At 40.6% G+C, this 19,620-nt stretch overlaps 1 protein-coding gene across 18 annotated transcripts in view; it reads right to left on the bottom strand.

Annotated features, from left to right (window-relative positions):
- Positions 1-19,288, bottom strand: part of LOC110985335 (peripheral-type benzodiazepine receptor-associated protein 1-like) — a 184,018-nt gene extending 164,730 nt beyond the window's left edge. For 13 of the 18 annotated variants that reach the window (XM_087141261.1, XM_087141262.1, XM_087141270.1 and 10 more), the window contains exons 1-5: positions 19,101-19,287; positions 15,489-17,227; positions 4,412-4,534; positions 2,995-3,984; positions 1,709-1,873 (exon numbers count right to left, since the gene is read on the bottom strand). In XM_087141261.1, coding sequence (XP_086997387.1) covers positions 1,709-1,873; positions 2,995-3,984; positions 4,412-4,534; positions 15,489-16,799 — 2,589 coding nt within the window. In that variant the 5' untranslated portion in view covers positions 16,800-17,227; positions 19,101-19,287. Of the gene's footprint in view, positions 1-1,708; positions 1,874-2,994; positions 3,985-4,411; positions 4,535-5,058; positions 5,299-15,488; positions 17,228-19,100 lie in introns of those variants that run through there. The other 5 variants (XM_087141264.1, XM_087141271.1, XM_087141276.1 and 2 more) reach the window with 5 other exon arrangements.
- Positions 19,289-19,620: the final 332 nt, after the last annotated feature.

Below are 19,620 nucleotides of genomic sequence, written 5' to 3'. Positions count from 1 at the left end.
GGCAACGGCTAATGACAGGAGTAAACCCCAGAGCAGTTTACGCTTCCATTAAAAACAGACGTGTTAATTCGCGAACAAACAAAACACCCTTGGGACTTTCTTTAGTTATACCCTGTACATCCTATTTGTAGCTTACACACTGATTCCTCCATGCGCAAAAAGTTTGGGATACTGAAGTAAAAGAAGACTACAAGAACTTAAAATACCACCAAAAAAGTTAAGGCCAATTTGTACTTGGTGCAAGAGTGAAAATGAATGCAAAATTGTTACATCAGATCAAATGTTCCTGCTGCAAATTTGAAACAGGTGAATGCATTTTAACTCAAGCGGATTCCGCAGCAAACAATTCGTGACGTCAAATGTGCTTCGCTTTGGAGTTTGCCTGAAGTATGAACCGGTGAATATGCAAGGGCTGCATAAATGCAACGGAACAACCTGTCAGAACGGTGAAAGCCATAATTCTAGAGACAAAGCCATATGTTCCATGGACTTGTCACCTCATGGGGACCACCAAGTAACAGTCTGCACAAGGCTTTTTCTTTTTGTCTGCTTAATTCCTGACATTCCAACCGTGCACCCCAGTTCAACTTCCAGTAAGAATTTTAATGACTTGACCTCAACTTGAACAGGAACGGTGACACAGGCAATGCTCTGTAATCAGAGCCTTCTTAAAGCTAAACAGTGTTTGATGAGAGATCTGAAAAACGTCTGCACCATCAACTTGGTGAACACTGTCTCCAGCACTCGCTGTCTTTTTTTTCTTTCCCGTCAAGACTTGAAAATGACATATTTTCCAAGTCTCAAAATGCTACATCTCCTCAAACATCCATTCCTACAGTTTGAACGATATTTATTTGAATTACATTTTATCACTTTGACTTACTGTACATGTATGTACATTCCATTTGGGGGTTAGGGAAATTTCCATGCATAAATAGCAGCATATGCACGTGCAGTATTCAATCAAATGCAGTAATGGACAAAAAAACAAAAAAACAATTAAATTCCTTCAACAAATCATCTGAAGAAAAAAAAGGATCTGAGCCAAAAAAATCACTGAGTACAATGTGAAAAGCATTTCACATATGCACAGCATGCAAAGCTTACACGTAAATATATGGGTCAAACAATAAACGCAATGCAGTTCAAACATCATTAACCTTTATGTCAGTGTGTGCATGTTTTTATAGGGCCAACAGACAGGCCATACACTTCTATTTAGAAACCTTTAAAGTCAGAAATGCATTTGTGCAGGTACGAGAACCAGTGCTTGAGCAAATTTAACCTTATGTTGAGTTTTTGAACACCTCATAAAATGAGCCATTTTTGGTGGCGGGGGGAGGGAATACGTCTAAGGTTTTTTTGTAATGAGAAAACATCCACAGCATAAGAGAAAGTGACAGTTTTAAATTTTACAAGAACATGTGCATACTGACAGTTTCACTCAAGGAAGCAGATTTTTAGAAACAGTTTATTCTAGTTTCCCAAAATTTTCAAATGCATCCATTTAGACATTTACTCACATTTAAGAGTGCACATCTGTAACAATTCCACACTCCTTCATTTGTCATTCACTTTGTTTTCCCAGTAACAATCATATCGAGGATATGTATGCAAGTTTCCCATCAATAAGATATGCATTCATTGACAACACCAATCACATGAACAGTTAACAAAGCTTGAACTTCACTGCGTTGCTGAGCAATACCGTGCGGTGCTCCCGTGGTGCATCCCTGCTCAAGGCTGGCCCGCCATGCAGTCGAGATCTCTCGTCCATTCCATCACCCGTACCAGTGCCGGACCCTATTACGGACTGCGCAGCAGAACCAAGAGCGGATGTGGGTGCCCTCTTTAAGTTACCCCGGTGGCTGGGCTACCCATGCCAGTACATGCATGCAGGAGACAAGAACGTACACAAAAATGCAGACGGGTTGAGGTGATATTCATGCAAAGAGATATAAATTACAATACGTACACACATGTATACTTTTTTCTCTCATGCATCGAGGTGCTGTGCACTTCCCATCCTAAATTCAAGGATTACCGCAAACATGTAATCTCGTTTTCACGGCTGATCAATTTTATCAGCAGAACTAAATGAAACACTGTATTGCAAAAGGCATATTTAAGGCAAAATGTAATGTACTGTAGGTTTTTAAGAGTATTGCAAAGAAAATAAATTGAAGATTGACGTTACATTAGTCAAAGCTCATAATGATCCCATTTTAGGAAAACCATGTCTGTTTTTAAATTGTATATCACCCCAAACAATTTCATGAACTATCAGGGAGACACAAGATGTTCCACATTTAAGAAGCATTAATGAAACATTATTTCCGCATCTGAATTAACAGATATGTATTTCATGTTTTTTCCACGTGCTGAAGCTTTATAAAACAAAAATGTACTGATATTTATATGTAATGCATTAGTTTATTTGTGAGTATTCAGTTCAAACCAATGCCATTATCAAAAAAAGCCTGCACAGTAAGGCCAGTTTTATATAAGTTGGTGCTCGGAGTTTTAAGACAAATTTTAGAGGAGGACAGAACAAAAAAGTTTTTTCTTTGGTCTCAAGAAAAACAGATAAGGGTCTTCAAGTCGGAAGGAAGAACACCCCGAAAAATTCCAGCTACTCAAAGAAAAAAAACAGAAAAAACATGAGGTATCCCTTACCACTAGGGCTAGGCACCAAGGACCAGGGACTTTGCCATCAGACAGCGAGCAAAAAAAAATTTTCTTTGTTTTTCTACACTTATTTCAGTAAATTGCTAGTCAGTGGGTCCGAGACTTCTAAAAATAAACAACAGTATCTTTTTTTTCAGTTCTGAAGCTGGAAGATTGGCAGATCTGAGTACCAACTAAAAAAAAAAATTCAGGCCTAAAAAGTAAGTCCACAAACCAACACTGACAAAAGAAGCATTAGTGCATTACAGCCCAACAGACAAAACTATAGGCAAAACACACACACACAAAACAGAAGCCACAATGTACCATTTCCTCTTGCTGTGCAGTACTGTGCTCACTCTCACACTCACTCTGGTCAGACACAGTGAGGGAAACAGTGCCAAGAACAGGTGCAGACAGGGGTGCAATCTCACTCTGGCCAGTGAGCAGCACTTTTGAGAGGTCTAATTCGTCAGCAGCAAGATTCTCAACAGGATATTTGCAGAGCTCAGGCCCTCCACCATTCAAGTCAGAAGAAGATGCACTTTTGAGAGGGGCATCTGATGGGGTGCAAAACTCCACTGCAGACCCCTCAAAAGCTATGGACAAAGGCAGTTGTGCATTTTCGACAAGCTCATCAAACTGAGGAGAGACGGCAACTTCTCCACTGTCTTGAAAAGACAGGGGTGGCGGCATGTTAACCCCCAAATTGCTCATGTCGCTGTTTAGAGGCTTGAAAGTTGTATCATCAACATCGGTTTGGAAGTCAATCGGTTCCAGCCTCGGGGCGGAAACCATTACAGAATCATGCACCAGGGACGGGATAGTCTCGACCGGGTTTATAACCGTCTCAATAGGCACATTAAAAGTGACTTGGGGAGGTTGGGATGCAAACTTCCTGGAGTCATAAGCAACCGTTGTGTTTTGAACATTGCCGATACTGCACTCATCATCAATTAAGATTTCACACGCTGTGATAGAACCCTCAACAAAAGCAGGTGCAGGTGGCTCCTTATTTCCAGTATTGCTACCCAATACACTCATGTGGAAGTCCGCAGTGTCTGGTGGGGATGCGGGTGGGGGTGTATCTGCTATGTCCTGATCTTCACCCACAGTTGTCAAATATGAAATGGACCCTGCAACAAACATGGGTGCACGACCGCCAGCCCCTAGCTGTAACTGGGCAGAGTCAGGGGCATCAGGAGATTCTGGTAGGGAAAGGGGTGGTGCTATGCCTCTTGGGGTGACGCATGCGGTGGCGGATGCCCCAGCAACACATGGTGCAAGTGACAGTGCAAATTGCTCATCTGGATCCAGCTACATTGACAGAGCAAGGTGCATGCACGAGAAGAGTCAAACAAAATTAAGTCAAAAGCTGAGCAAGCATCTCAAAAATGTTAAAAATCACAGCCGGCAAAGCAAAATTTGGTTAAAACAAAGCAAGCTCTTTGAATTACTAACAAACTCAACCTCAAAGCACACTGCATTTTATGATAAACATGAGGCAGAATAGAAGATAAAGGGGGAATTAGGCAGCATTACATCTAGCAAATCTGTCTGTTACTGGAGCAAAGTTCAATAGCAGCGATCAGTTGGGGTTCCACTCGACAATGGAACCATTTTGTTGCATGGCCTCATTCACCAGAATTTAAACTGCATGAGCATGAGTTAAATTTTAATTAATAAATGGCCCATTGCACTCAGATTTCATCTTTCAAAAGAGAAAATCAAATGACTGTGTTACCAAATGCTCATTCTCTTTCCTCAGAGTTGTGATTTCTTGCTGTTGCCTAGCAACCAGATGTTCAAGCTCTTCCTTCCCCCCTTTGCTACGAGTTGTTTCTACTTGGGTCTGTTGGTCATCTACCTGAAGAGGCAAAAAAGTTTTAAAATCACAAAAAATTAACAATGAAAAAGATCAATCAATCACCAAGCACAAACATGCGAGAACAACCACATGTACATGTACTGTTGGCAAACAAAGTCATCCACGAAACACCGTCCGTGCACTCCCTGCAGAATGAAAGTTCATTTAAACCAGCATTTCAATACAGGGCAGGAACTGCACTGTTGAAGGGGCAAGGTGATTTCTCCTTCCAGAGAGCACCTGGGAACATATCAGTGGGCATCAAGGCAACTGTCTGTTACCGTTCTGAAATGCCTACTCTGTGAATAGTACATTAATGTAACAGAACATCTGTGATACCGCACATGATTTCAGCACCGACACACCGTTCCGGTACATGTATACATGACGTACATGTACCAATATGGTATATTCCAGTACCCTATGTATGTAGTACAACATACCGGTAGGGAACATGTACATATTGTAAACACAAACACAACATAACTAAACAAACAAAAATTTGAACAAATTTGATGACTTACATGATATTCAGACACAGCATCACTACCCCTTTTCAATCTATCAACGGCACTGCCCATCACTTACAAGTCACTGGCGTCTACTGACATACTGTCCTATACCAATCTTTCATACTCCACATCATGTTCCGATACTCACTTTTGAGTCAAGTTCCGCCTAAAAATAATTCATAATTTTGTAAGACGTGGTGCACACATACGCTGAAGTGATCTGTCTGTTACTCTCATTCACAACCCCCGCCTTAATTAATGGCTGGTGAGAATACCGACATTACGTGTGAAGCATGGAACCATTCCCCACCAAAAAAAAATCTTGTTAAGTGCGCGTTAGTTAATAATCATTCACTGCATAGAGTAAACTTCTACCAGTGCAGTACGTAGGGGCCTACGTCAGTCCACATGGTGCTAAAGTACACTGTTTATCACTTGCTTTGGGGGAAGGGGGGAGGGGCAAACACTACATAGCGACAATGACACGAATGGCATATGTGTACACGTACATGTATGTGCATTCTGGTAACACAGGTATATCATTGTTGAGCTTGATGAAATGTAGGTAATTGGCCTCGGGTATTAAAACACAGGGGGAATAAGTAACCATGAACACCGGGCGAGAATGACCGGTATGTATTAATACCAGCGTGACAATAAAAAGTTACAACTCCCGCCAATATTCATTTCAAGGACAAAATAATGCAAAGCACTGAAAGGTTTGAATTTAAAAAAAGTTGGATTAAAAAAAAAACCAGACACCAATCCCTTACAATTTATGCTTCTAGAACAGTACACATACCGTCTAGGTATGGTACACAGGCATGTTCAGGAGGGTTTACAAAGACCATGTGCATGTACATGTAACAGTAAATTTATGCACATTTTAATTTACAAGGTACATGTAAATTTATAACAAAGCACTAGCAATGACTGGCCATTACTCTGATCAGTTAACTAACGGTATTTGCGAGTAACAGCTGTTATGGCATTTATTGTACTCGTTGAGAAGGAAACTTGCTGCCTACATATACGTACATGTACATGTACATATTACTCCACAGTGTCCACTCTTAGTTAATAAGTACCATCATGAGCAGCATCTGTGCACTGGTGAAGCATCAAACTGATATGCCTTTTAAAATAATTATCCTTGTTTACTGTCCGCCAACACTCCATCATGTCCACATTCAGTGAGGGAAGGCTTTTGGTTTATCACTGCACGTGATATACATGTACATGTATGTACATGTACATGTAGGTACATGTACATATTTCTTGAACATATACATATGTACAGGTATATGTTAACATGTACATGTACTGTGTACCAGTACATGATTCAGACACACACTGTATACATACGGTACACATGTTTAATAGCATCTCTTCAAAACAGTAAAAACTGTTTTCTGAATCTCATACCAGGGCCAGTTCGATCAAGGTTTGGTTCTGGATGTACCTAGCGCATGTATAGTGAAATTGAAGTGCAAACAACCCTAGCCAACTGTTGTCAGGTCATTAGGCCAATGGGGAGAAAAGGCGACCACAGGAAAGGCAAAATAGCAAAAATAAAAGTGAAAATGGTCGTTACTAGTGACATACTGTTTTTGCAGCACTTTTCTTATAATTGGCACTGTGTTACTAAAAACGGTTACAACCAACCTCTATAGGCTGGTTGCGAATACATGTACATGTAGTTGACTAGACTAGTCCAACCATAGTCAACTAGCCTGCATTCCATCAGAGTTAGTCGAGCTATGCTTAACTGTGGTCCTTGATCGAACTCCCCAATATTGTAGCCTGGGAAAGCTCCACAAATCAGCACAAAAATACATTCATATTGATTTAGCACTCAAAAAGCGACCCACTTCATACCACCGGAGTGGCCATGAAAGACCCAAACAATACAAGTACTCCATGGGGGGAAATTCACTGGAATCAACTGCTACTCAAACTAAATATTTAGGGGAAGCTCCCAGACCATGAACTGGTTTAAAGACATGATTTCCAAGATCAATGAACTACAAACTGCCCTAGGGGGCATCTTGACCTACATGTAAACCTTCTACAGTGGAGTGTAAAGTGACTGGTTATTGTGGGTGTCAGCACAGGGACAAGGCACAATGAGTGGTAACCATGGACACCGAAAACAACCTCCATGCCATGTGTGGGGAAACCCTATCAATGTCAACAATGAATTCCAGCACAATGCATGCATACTGAATGCAACACCTGTAATCCTGTACCAGGATATTTCTAAAGCTGTTCCGATTCATTGTCCAGTCTAGCCTAATCAAGGATACATGTATGTCCACTATACTATATGGATGATGAATGGTGTATGTACCACTACATAATAAATACATGTACGCATGCAGGCTAGGAATTACTCTACTGAGGGAAATCCACTATAATCACACATGTACCACCATGTAGGTACATGTACCAATATCTACCATGCAGAATTTTCAGTATCAATGTGCACCCAGCCTTCAGCTGACAGCACTTAATGGTACAATGGTGTAATTAACATTTATAAAGCTTGGAAAAATAAAAAGCTGTACAGTGTACAATGTACATAGTTTCATTCCAATGAATTTGTTACATGTACATGTACCAGTACTGTATCTTACCTGAGATGATAAATGACACATGTACATGTACATTGTACATACATGTAAATGTTAAGACTCGTGAACTAGATCATGATTTACTTGTACACTGTACATTAGTAAATTGTACGAGTACATGGGAATCTACTGAAGTGGATTGCCAACTTTCTTCAGATGCGTAAGCAAAGAGTAGTACTCAATGGATCTAGTTCTGATTGGGATTCTATAGACTCCAGTGAGGGCCAAGGCACAGTCCTTGGCCCTCTTTTATTTTTGCTTTACATCAACGATATCACAGATAATCTTCAGTCAGAAATTTGTCTCTTTGCTGACGATTGCATTTTACATAGAAATATCTGCAACTGGGCTGTCTGCGTCACACTTCAGGAGGATATTGATGAACTCCATGAATGGGCCGCTACATGGCAAATGCAATTGAATTTAATATAAAGAAGTGTTACATCATACATATGGGAAACAAAAGGAAGAAGATTTGCAATAGTTATAATCTGAATAATCATTCTCTAACAACGGTGGATCATAACCAGTATCTGGGAGTCTTTCTTTCTCACAAATTTAAATGGGATCCCCATTATGATTATATGGTCAAGAAGGCGAACCAGGTCCTAGGTATGTTGCGTAGGAACTTAAAGCTGTGCTTGAAAATGGCAAAAACAACTGCTTATTTACATGTAGCACTCGTTCGTCCACACCTGGACCACGCTTCAGTAGAACCGGCATGTGATCCCTTCGAGGCTAAAAACTGGTACATCAGTAAGTTTGAGATGGTCCAACAATGTGCAGCACGCTTTATTAACAACTTTAGTAGGGTCAGGCTAGTGTGACCGACATGATCACAAACCTTGGGTGGGATACCCTAAAACAGCGTCGAGAAGCTGCCAGATTGATCATGATGAAACAAATATTTACGGATACATCTGCTATTCTGAAGTCTATTGTCAAGCATGCTTCTACAAGACCACGTATTGAACAGCCACTGGAAATAATTCTCAACTTGATTTGCCACACAGCAGAACTGAAGCGCACAGAAATTTCTTTGCACCCAGAACTTGTAGAGTTTGGAACAGGCTTCCTGATACAATAGTCTCAACAATTTCAATCAGCTAATTTGGGGGATTAGGTTCCTGAGTTAATCAGATCCAGGGATAGGAACTTAAATTAACTTTGTGCCACTCTATCTTCTCCCGTGGCTATACACGGATTCAGTGAATCTGTTGCTACATACGAAAGAAGAAAAAGCACCGGTACCTTACTGAGTGTACACGATGTATCCACTGTACACCGGTACCGTGTACACGCACATTGTACGCATCGGCCCACAGCATACTTTACAACATGCCCTTATTTTGGACAGCATTTTTATGCAAGCCCGTTTTGTTCCGGGTCTTGCCCAGGCTTCTCATAATCCTCCTGCGAACTGGAGCAGGAATAGGTCGGCATGCCTGGCTGCACGCGCTTGGAGGAGTAAATAAGACAGGAAACTGCCGTATGACTCATCCAAGCAACAGCCAGTTGCACAGAATTAAGGCCTGGCTATATTTATCCCACTAATGTCAAAAGTTTGAAATGTGTACTTTTTTAATAAGAAATACAGCATGGTTTTATTTGAACTCTGAACAAATGTACGCCACTCAAACAAAAATTTTTTTAAGGACCATTTTTTATTTTGTGTATACTTTTTTATATGCGATATTTTTCTGCCGAAAATGTGCATTTTATGTTTTGGAACATTTTTTTAATTTTTTATTTCAATGAGAACACCATCCAGACAAACAAAAAATGAAAGAACAAGACCCCACTCATTGCTTGGAAAAATATTACAAGTTAAGAAAAAAGTGGTGGTAAACTTGTATGTAAAAATAGTGCTACACATACTCTGCACTAAGTGCATATTTAGGGTGTGTATCGTAAGTCTGACGCCTCATGAGTCTGACACCTCAAAAGTCCGAATTTTTGGACTAATTGAGGCCCATGCCCATGGTACTGACCCTGTTAGGAAAACTAAATCAAGTGGACTACCTGCACAAATTGTACACAGGTCCAGTATTTTTTAATCCAAAATACCACTACCGGTACGCGTAAGAATGATGTATGATACTTCGCTAAATATAAAAAGCATTTTTTGCAACTAATACTTTTGAGATCTTAAAAAGGTTTGTGTCATAAATATTACACCATACTTGCACCGGGAACCAGTCTTGTTCCCAGCGCTGTCTCCACACGCTCGTAACGAGCGTCAAATCAAACATCGGACTTTCGAGGCATCAGACTTTTTTAGGCGTTCCATCTACTCTAAAACTTTTAAATGCATTTGTCGGACTTATGATGCATCAGACCTATGAGGCGTCAGAATTATGAGGTGTCGGACTTACGAGCTGACCCTCAAATTTACATGTATGTTTGTCCATGTGCATGGTGTAAAGATATGCACTGTACGTGCACATGTGTACACATGTATAGGTCTACATGTACATGTGTATTTTATTACGCAAACACAAAAACAGGTTCTGCAACCAACATGTTGGTATGTTACATGTACGTATACAATGTACATGTACATAGTACGCACATACAGCAGGAGGGGGGGTGCCATACATGTACCTACTTGTACTGATGGTGTACAAAAGTAGCCCATGGGAGAGGAAAACTTGTGGAGAAGTTTTAGAATGCAGGCATGACTGAGGGCAACCTGCCAGTGGGAATGTTTGTTATTTTGTGGCAAGTTGCTATAAATGAAATGTCAAGAGTCCTTCCAATGTTTTGTTGACTTAGTAACCCTGCACTATCAATTTTCATAGGATGTTTTCAGGGCCACTTGACAACTTCAAACATGCCAAATAGCCTTGGGGACTCCAAAGGAGCGCGGTGATAAAACTGTCAATGTGAACTGATCTGTGAAACAGATGAGAAATAATGCCTACATGTACATGTATTTACGCGTACGTACTTTTAAAAGCAAATTAAATGGTTAAATTTTGAGTCAAAAAATCTGCTTATGTAATTTTTTTAATGAATTTTTAAACTAATTTATAAACATGCATGTTTCACCATTTACAGTCAGTGCAAGATTTTGCTAACCGCTTCGTCCGGCAATACCCCATTCATCATTTTATGTCAACTTTACATCCAACTTCAGGGGGCAGACAGAGGCCATCCCAAACCACACAACCTACCGTACTCTGCCACATCCAATCTAATATCTCCACATACTTCCAATTTTACACCTACATGTAGGGATCTGCCAACATAATGATAAACTGTTAGTTCTAGGGAATTTGATATGGCTTGGTTTCCTGCCAGAGGTTTCATTTTTCAACCACAGAAGGATCTCTATTCAAATACAGGTGGGTCGTGCTGAAAGCACAATATTAATCACATTTGGTAAACTGGTTTTAAGCGTGACATTTACATCGTTCTACATGACTCGTAGAATGATTAGACTGTCCCGCTGCAGAAATTGAAATTTCTCATCAATTCTTAAATTGTCTCCAACCATCAAACTTGAGGCACTGTATACTGGTAATATGTTGAGTTCAAATACATACAAAGCTACATGTACAATGATAGGCACAGTCTGGACTGCTCATTTACAATGTCGGTACATGTACATGCACTATTTCCACACCTCTACACGTAATGCAGATGTTGCTCATACAATGCACATTCACTATACCAGCATAAGGTAAAGTACATGTACATACATTTGTAAACTATTATTATTATTATTTATTTATTTGGCCAAAACAATAGACATGACAGGACAATACAGATCAGTACTCCCAGATGGACCAGGGCAGCAAATCCTGCACTAAAGGAAGCCTCTTCCAATGATTTTAACCACACTGAAAAATATGACATCACCAAAACTGGGCAAATTCTCAGGAACAAATCCCTTGTTAGTGGTACACGTAAATTGCACTGGTTAATGGTTATGTTCTGTTGGATTCCATGAGAATTTTGCAGGTACACGTAACACACCTGGCTATTACAGCCTGTACGGGTATATTGGATTCTGTTAAATTTAGAAGGGCACTGCAGAGAATATGCATAAGAGCCAACAGGGCAAAATAAAAACCTTCACAGCCACAAACGCTACTGTAGGCACTCAAGGCTTTGTGATCATGGGCTTCTTGAAGAGAGCAGTACAAACAAAAAGAACGCCAAACAATCCCAAAAAGTGCTTAGCCTTTGACTGCCGGTAAACAGATCTCCACCAGACACCTGCACAGGGGTGCAAACTGATGAACCCTGGCTTTTGTCATCCAGACACGATGAGTGTGGCTGTTTAACCTTGGAAGAATTTATTCTCCAAGCCTATTTGTTTGACAGCACTTCAGATTGACAAACCATTAGATTATTCACTATACTGCACAAGTCCGTTTTACTCGAAATTATTTCAAAAACCAAAACATGTAAAATTTTTAGAAACTTACGAGTGCACATGTAAATGTAGAGGCGTTCATGTACAGTATGTGCAATGGTACATGCATGTGCACAATTTTTAACACAGATCAACTAGTTAACCCTAACTCCCTAGGGTGTGTGCAAAATCATATTAAAATTGGAGGATTCAGGGCTGTTAGGATTAACTATGCAAAGATGCATTCTCAACACAGTTGTCCTATCAGTCAAAATCGATCAAGTGATATGTCTACATGTATGTACTGTACAGAGGAAGTGGAACGAATTTTTGACTGTTTTTGACAGTTACAGCAAAAGAACAGTTAATTAGAAAGAAAAGTTCCAAAAATTTGTGAGAAATACGTGTACATGTCCCAGTAGTAAGTTTGCAATTCCTTTTGATGAGAACACCTGCTCCGGACAGTGAATGAAGACAACCAAAATGACAGTTGACAGTAGTCACTTCCTACAGATTCCAAATTATGCCCTTGTAGCCCACCTCTTATTCCATAACTATAGATCTCAGTTATGATCTCTTATATCCCTCATCAATAGCCCCTCCTCATCAATAGGCCTCTTGGGGCAAATCTGTCTCTTCCAACCCCTCAGCACAGCTTGATGCACAGGTTCTCCCTGGCCAACTGCAGAGAGGGTGTCACGGTCAATCTGACTGCATGGGTAACATGCCTGTTCAAATAATGACCGTGTCATGGTTGATGGTCACTACCAGTGGATACCAACTGTAATTTTGTAAGTTACATTTACTCGGTAGGCCGCGATCGAAGTATTTGGCTATGGCTTGAAATTACACATGACAATATGGGAACTGGCGTCGGCCACTACCATTGACTCCTGCGTAATTTCAGGTCACAGCCAAGTAATTCGGACACAAACTACCACTAAATTAAAGCATCTGCTGAATCCTTCTCTGAGCATCTCTAGGCAATCTGTTCTTTAACTTAATATCTCCCCAATGCTTGATGCCTCCCACTGGCTTGTGGAATCCACACTGTCATGGTCAATCTGGTTATAAACACTTGACAGGCCTATTTTTGAAGTAGGGTTGATGACTGAAGATGAGCAAAATGTCCTTCACAGTCACTGGGGTAGGCAGGCTCTTCTCAGAGGGGAGAGGGGCAAAAAGGGGACACAAGGTCCCAAGGGGGGAAAGGAGCAATTAGCCCTTCTTGTCTACATGTAATGTACAGTGTATGTACATGTAACACATACATGTACATGTCACATGTATAGGGGTACTACACATGTATCCATGTACAGTACAATACGTACATGGACAAGTTGTAGTCTGCACAAGAAAAACACATAAAAAATTTTAAGAATCAAGAGATAAATGAAATCTATGTTTTTTACATTACATGTACATATACCCCCGTGTACACTTTCTGGTTTGTCCTAGTGATGCATTTTGAGACATGAATACATGTTCAAACTATAATGAAAGACTTACTTTACACGCACATGCATACAGTACATGCGGTGCATATATATACGTTTCTAAAACACTGACATGATAGCACAGGACGTGGCTATTGTTTATCATCACCAGTATGTTTGGCCGGAAAAGAGCTACTGTAATATACATGTACATTATGTACAAATGCACAGGTACATGTACATACATTTTATTTCCCCTAATGGATGCCGTATATACAAAGTGCCATGTTCTGGTAGATCACCAATAGCTTTTTGATTCACAAAGGAGGCTGCAGTTGCATGTAAATCAGACAATTGTTAATTACACAAATGTTCACACATACATGTCACTTTGAAATAAACTGCCAATTAAACTCCACTTGTGCAACACAAATGTGACCCGCTCTGAGTCTCAAATGAGTCTCAAGTCACCGGAGCCACTTTTGAGTTTTACTTTATATTACATGTAGATTGTGGAGCCCAATTTCATTTGTTTTGATGTGTCCCTGCTTAAACACTGCACAAGATTCTTTCACAGGCCTTTAACTTGAAAGTGGCTCTGGCGACATCTGACTCATTCTTGCAGAGCGGGTGACAAAATGTGTAAACTAAACATGATGTTACGACTTATATGTGTACATGTATATGTACATGTATAGATAGCTTCATGTACATGTACAAGTACATAATCAAGGTGCAAAGTTAATTCCATGTACGTGTTCAATGAACCTGCTTAAAAGCAAAGAAGAACTACTGTACTTTCTTTTTTATCTGTTCACATTTATAAAATTCAAAACCTTCTTTGCCAACTGTTGGATTCTGCAATCAGCAGGATTGTGAGCACAACGCACAAAAAGCTCAGTCATAACTGCACATCTCATCGTTGCTGGCTTTCAAAGCTTCCAACTTTCACCAATTCATCCATTATTCATTCTGCTGTCTGTCTGTTTTGCCAATTTTAAAGAGCAGCTTGGCCATGGACCCATGGGCCCGGCATATTTCACACATTTTGCACCTGTTGTGGGGGTGCAACCCCACAAAAAGGAACACTTTCAGAAAAATCTGAAGCTGTATATGTATGAATAATTTAGTTTGGACGCAGGTGACGGAAGCCATGATTTTATTCTTTTTAAAAACCTAGAGCAATGTAACAGTAACATGTACCGGTACGGTATCATCAAAGTAAAAAAATACACACTAGCTCAACTTGGACTTTGACAAAACAAAAGGACCAATCTTTATAAAACTTTGTACAGTGTTTTTAGATTTTCCATTGCATGGGTGTGAAGTGAAAACAAGGAAATCAGCTGATCATAGGAAAAGTTGCATGCCTATGCGATATACAATGTATAGAACAGTGTACGCACATGTGTACATGTACATGTACACATGTACTCTATGTATGCTACAATGTACACGAGCGTGCAAACATGGGTAGTCAGAAAAGGAGGTCACATACATGTAGAACGATGCACGTCATCACAAATAAAAAAATTTTTAGCATAAATTTTAAGTTGCGGGTTGCACTGAGCTTCTACATGTGCATGTGAAGTCATGAAGGGCGCAGTAAGTATTTTATGCATCCTGAGCATGATATATGCAAATGACGTACGTCGTGCTATGTGAACTCCTTTTCTGAAAACCATGCACATGGTGTACTCATGTACATGTACAGTGCCTACCACAGTTTAAAATTTATTTCTTTTCATTTTCAATCTGCTCTGAAGAAGCTTCGCAATAAATTACATTCAAAAAGGCATACAAATTATGTAAAACGGCATCTACATGTACGCTCAGAACTGTTACAGCAATTCCCTACCACGGGCTACCAGTCAAATTTATAGATGTTAAATGAAATGAAAATTTTTGAGTAGGCCTCCAGGCATTCATATCGTGTACGGTACACGTACATGTGCAAGTTCGACAATGGTTATTAAGGTACTAGTGCTCGTGAAATTGAATCCACCTTACCTGAGAATTTGGTGACTTTTTTAGCTCAGCCATGAAATTGTCCTCTTCCTTCCTCTCTGCGTGCTGAAGTGGCTCCTCCTCCTCCTGAATATTCAAACCTTCATGAAGAGTTCGTCCAGCCTCTACATTGAAACCCGTTTCCCTTTTTATATGTGACTCGGTTTGGAGAATATCTGAACCCTCCTTAATTTCTGGTGCAGGGCCCTCTCCTATCGATGATAAATCCTCTGGTTGATCCGTGACATCAACCTTGTCATTAGAAACGGTTTTTTCTCGGTGTTCATAATCTGGATTCATTTTTCCACAAACCTCAATTCCATCACTGACTGAAGACGACTCTGATATTGATGCAGCTGCTTTGGGAATTCTCCTGTCATTGCTTCCCTTATTAAGACAAGGTGGTGGCTCTCCTTTGGGATCCTCCGAGGTACATACGGTATCCCCTTCATTTCTCCTGAGCCATGGTGAGGTGTTTTCCACCACAGCTGTCTTTGCGTTTTCAGCCTTTGGCAAGGCATGGATCACTGGGACCCTTGTCGATGCACTTGGCTGCCCTTTCTTGACCAAGTAGGTGTTAGTCCTCTTCAGACTGGTGCCCTGCGATGATGCGGGGCTGTCTGGTAGTTCAGACACAGAACTGCTGCTCTTCGGAGGATCCGAGATTGAACTTGTACCCTTCTTGAGGTCTGGCTTGGAGTTGCTTCGAGGGAGGCCTCGCGGAACTGGAACGGGGGCTGGCTTTCCACCCTTGCCATCCCCAATGCTGTCTGTAATACTCCCTGGTAGCGTTTTAGCTAGTCTGGCTTCAGGCAATCCACCCCCGGACCTCCTGGCAGTGCTAGCCTTCGGCTGACTGTTTGGAGGAGTCTGAACTTTGGTAGAGTCTTTGCTTCCTGAGGCTGCACCCTCAAAGCTGAGACTTTTTGAGAGGGAGTTCTTGGAGTTACGAGTAGATCTGACGAGGGGTGTGGATGAGGCACGATTGGCAGATACAGATTTGGTGTCACCGGCACTCTTTAGATGCCCTGGCTTAGATGTCGGCTTAGATGTCCTAGAGTCAAGCTCAGATTTCAATCTCTCAATTTTTCTCCGCAGAGTTGCCTCCGTGTCTTTGGTGACTGAGTTTGGCCGCGCCGATTTTGTCACCTGGCCAGGAACAGCCGGCCGGCCATTACTTGTTCGACCAGCAGATGCCGAAGTTTGCCTAGGAGTGGACCCCGAAGAGCGAGGTGTGGTGGACGGAGTTTTGTTACGGCTGCCTGGTGTTCCTATTGGGGGCTTCCCCATCACAGGGCCATCGCCGGAAGACATGACTGGATATCAATGCGCGTAAACACTGCATGTATGTCATAAAAACATCTGGGTCCAGTTATGAACGGTGCATAATGTATTACGTGAAGAAAATCTGTCAACAGCACAGTTCAACATTTCTGTGTGCTATAGTTTACATGCACCTTCGACAGCGAGAGATTCTTTCTTTAACAATGCTGAATCAGACAAAAATACCAGTGCTTGTAAACTGAAGATGCTTCCATGGAAACGCTATTAAACATGTGCTGTCTTCCATACGACATTCAAAATCTGGGCACAACCTCCAAAAGTATGTTTGAAAATACTTATCAGATTACAGTCTAGACGATCAAACTGGAGAAATAATTTTCATCTTCAGTGATGCAATTGCTGAATACTGTAATTGGCATGCATATCATGCCTTGTGGATTCTACGCGGCTGCTCGAACCTGAAAAAGATAACAGATGGCAAACTAATTAGCATCTTTTTAATGAATAGCAATCCTTTGAAATGACACATCTGCAAATTAAACAAAGTACAGGGCAACTCGTGTATGTTTATATTAAGGGTTCATGTATCAGCACTAACCCCTAGCTACATGTAGGAACCATTTTGAATCAAATAAATTCAAACTGCACACTATTAAACTCATCAATTATGCACAGATTACTCATAAAAAGAAGAAATAAAGGAAAAGAACAGCAACTCGGACTGAGCATTACTGTCCCCATACGCATATACAGTCAACATACAAAGTACTTTCATAGATACATACATGTACATGAAATAATATAATATGAAACCTCCAGTCTGAATTTTGATGGACCTCAAAGTTAATATTTATTATATACACGTATATACTAACGAGACAGCTGATTGGTCAGCATGCACCCGTGCACTGTCTCAGCACAGAATCTTTAAAATGTCACTTAGGTTTCTGAACAAAACAGTTTACCCTCCCCTGCCAGCTTTCTATTGCCTGACAGAATATTATTTCTAGCTGCAGAATTCAGACATGGGGCCCACGGCCATTGTTAACTTTGATTACATGTACATGGCAACGCACACCACACAGATGATAGGGTAGGTTACCCAATATTCTTTTATGGTGGTATTCTTTTAATCTCACCTTCCTGAATTATCCTGTCCTTGCTATTTTTTAACTAATAGCATATCCAGCGGGGGAGCAACTTACCTCCCCCCACAATATTTTTTTTTAACAAAGAATACTTCATACATGTAGGTAAGAAAATAATTGGCATATTTATCTAATATTGGCACCAACACCCCAAGAAAACAACAGCATGAAATAAAAGCACGGATGTTGGGACGGCATGTAAAGCTTCTGAAATTTTAGTTTTTCTCCCCAAAAATCATGTTGAATGAGACCAATGCTTCCTGGATACACCCCTGTATTTAAAGTCCTCTTTTTCCTTCGCCCTCATGATGGCTTACAATTTAGAAAATATACTGTACCTTTAAAGCACTGTGTTTATAAATAAAGATGTAAAGAATGGAAATTGGTATAATTACTTTTAAAGGAACAAAATGATATCCTAATTTTGTGCCTTTTGACCTGTAATTTACTCAATCTCCAGTCTTCTCCTTAGATGTCCTTTGCCGAGAGAACAAGAGTGGTCCTGAACAATTGCACTGCATTCACTTATTAATCCGGCAGGAATTAACTTCAAGATCTTTTTTACCTCAATCCTAAATGCAGCGACAACTTTGACACTACTAAACTTACATTTGTTGGCATAGGCTGCCCCCAGAGTGGGCATAGTCTGAACATGTCATGCAGGCATGCATGACGTGTCTAAATTGTACAACAAACAAAAAATATGCAGGTATCACATATTTCATTCTCGAGTCTTGGCGGCCCAATTCTCCTTTTATCATGTTTATCATTGTCCAAAACAATCCTTGAAAATGCCTGCTTTCTAAGCCCACATTATGTCATGTATGTGTACATGTACATGATGTAGGAACCAATTTGATCATTTTGATGTGGGCCTGACATATGTCATTGGGCCAATGGGCTGTAGCTAGGCATTAACATCTGTGTACACGTGGTGCATGTACATGTGGGTATACACACATACCCATAGGCTCCATAGGTATAATATATATTACAATGATATAATATTTAATGTACAGCCCATAGAGTTGGATATATATCCAACTCTATGGTACAGCCTGATCACGTATACACATGCCCTGCACTTATGAATGAAACCTTCGAAGTTCCATCTGCTGCTGCCATTGCTGGGCAACAACTTCCAATTAACGTTAGGCCTAGTGCGTGCACGATTTTAACTTACCAAGTCCTCTGCAGCTCATCGTTGTAGCTCTGCAGCGCTGATGATTATGAAAACGCTGAACAAGATTGAATTCTGCTGCATGCAGTAGAAGTCAACAAGGCACTATACTACATATGCACAAACAAACATGGTCTACGCGATACGGCCGGCCACAACAAGCAATTTTGCCACCATTCAGCAGCTTGGTGACGTCACATAACCTTTGACACACTGATCGAATGCTGAGCCATCTACTGCACACTTTGCATATCTTTAGCGCTACAAGCGCGCAACAGGTGGATAGCTTGCCTCGATTAAGAGCTACTTTTTTTTTGTTTTGCTAGGTCTGTTTTAATTCACGCTGGTAGTGACAATCATAGAAAAAGTAAAACGTAATATGGATCAAAAGAATCTTTGCCCACATGCAGTTAGCGTAATGTGGGTGGGGCTGGGATGACTCAACAATTGATGCATGCATTTCAAGGTTCATTTAGAGATGATGATTTGACCAATAAAATTCTTGACCCCCCCACAAACAAAC

The sequence above is a fragment of the Acanthaster planci genome, linkage group LG09, assembly GCF_054643075.1.
Source record: "Acanthaster planci isolate LZ-2023a linkage group LG09, COTS_SCS, whole genome shotgun sequence".
In the NCBI taxonomy this organism is placed as follows: Eukaryota; Metazoa; Echinodermata; class Asteroidea; order Valvatida; family Acanthasteridae; genus Acanthaster; species Acanthaster planci.
This window is presented reverse-complemented; position numbering and strand designations above follow the sequence as displayed.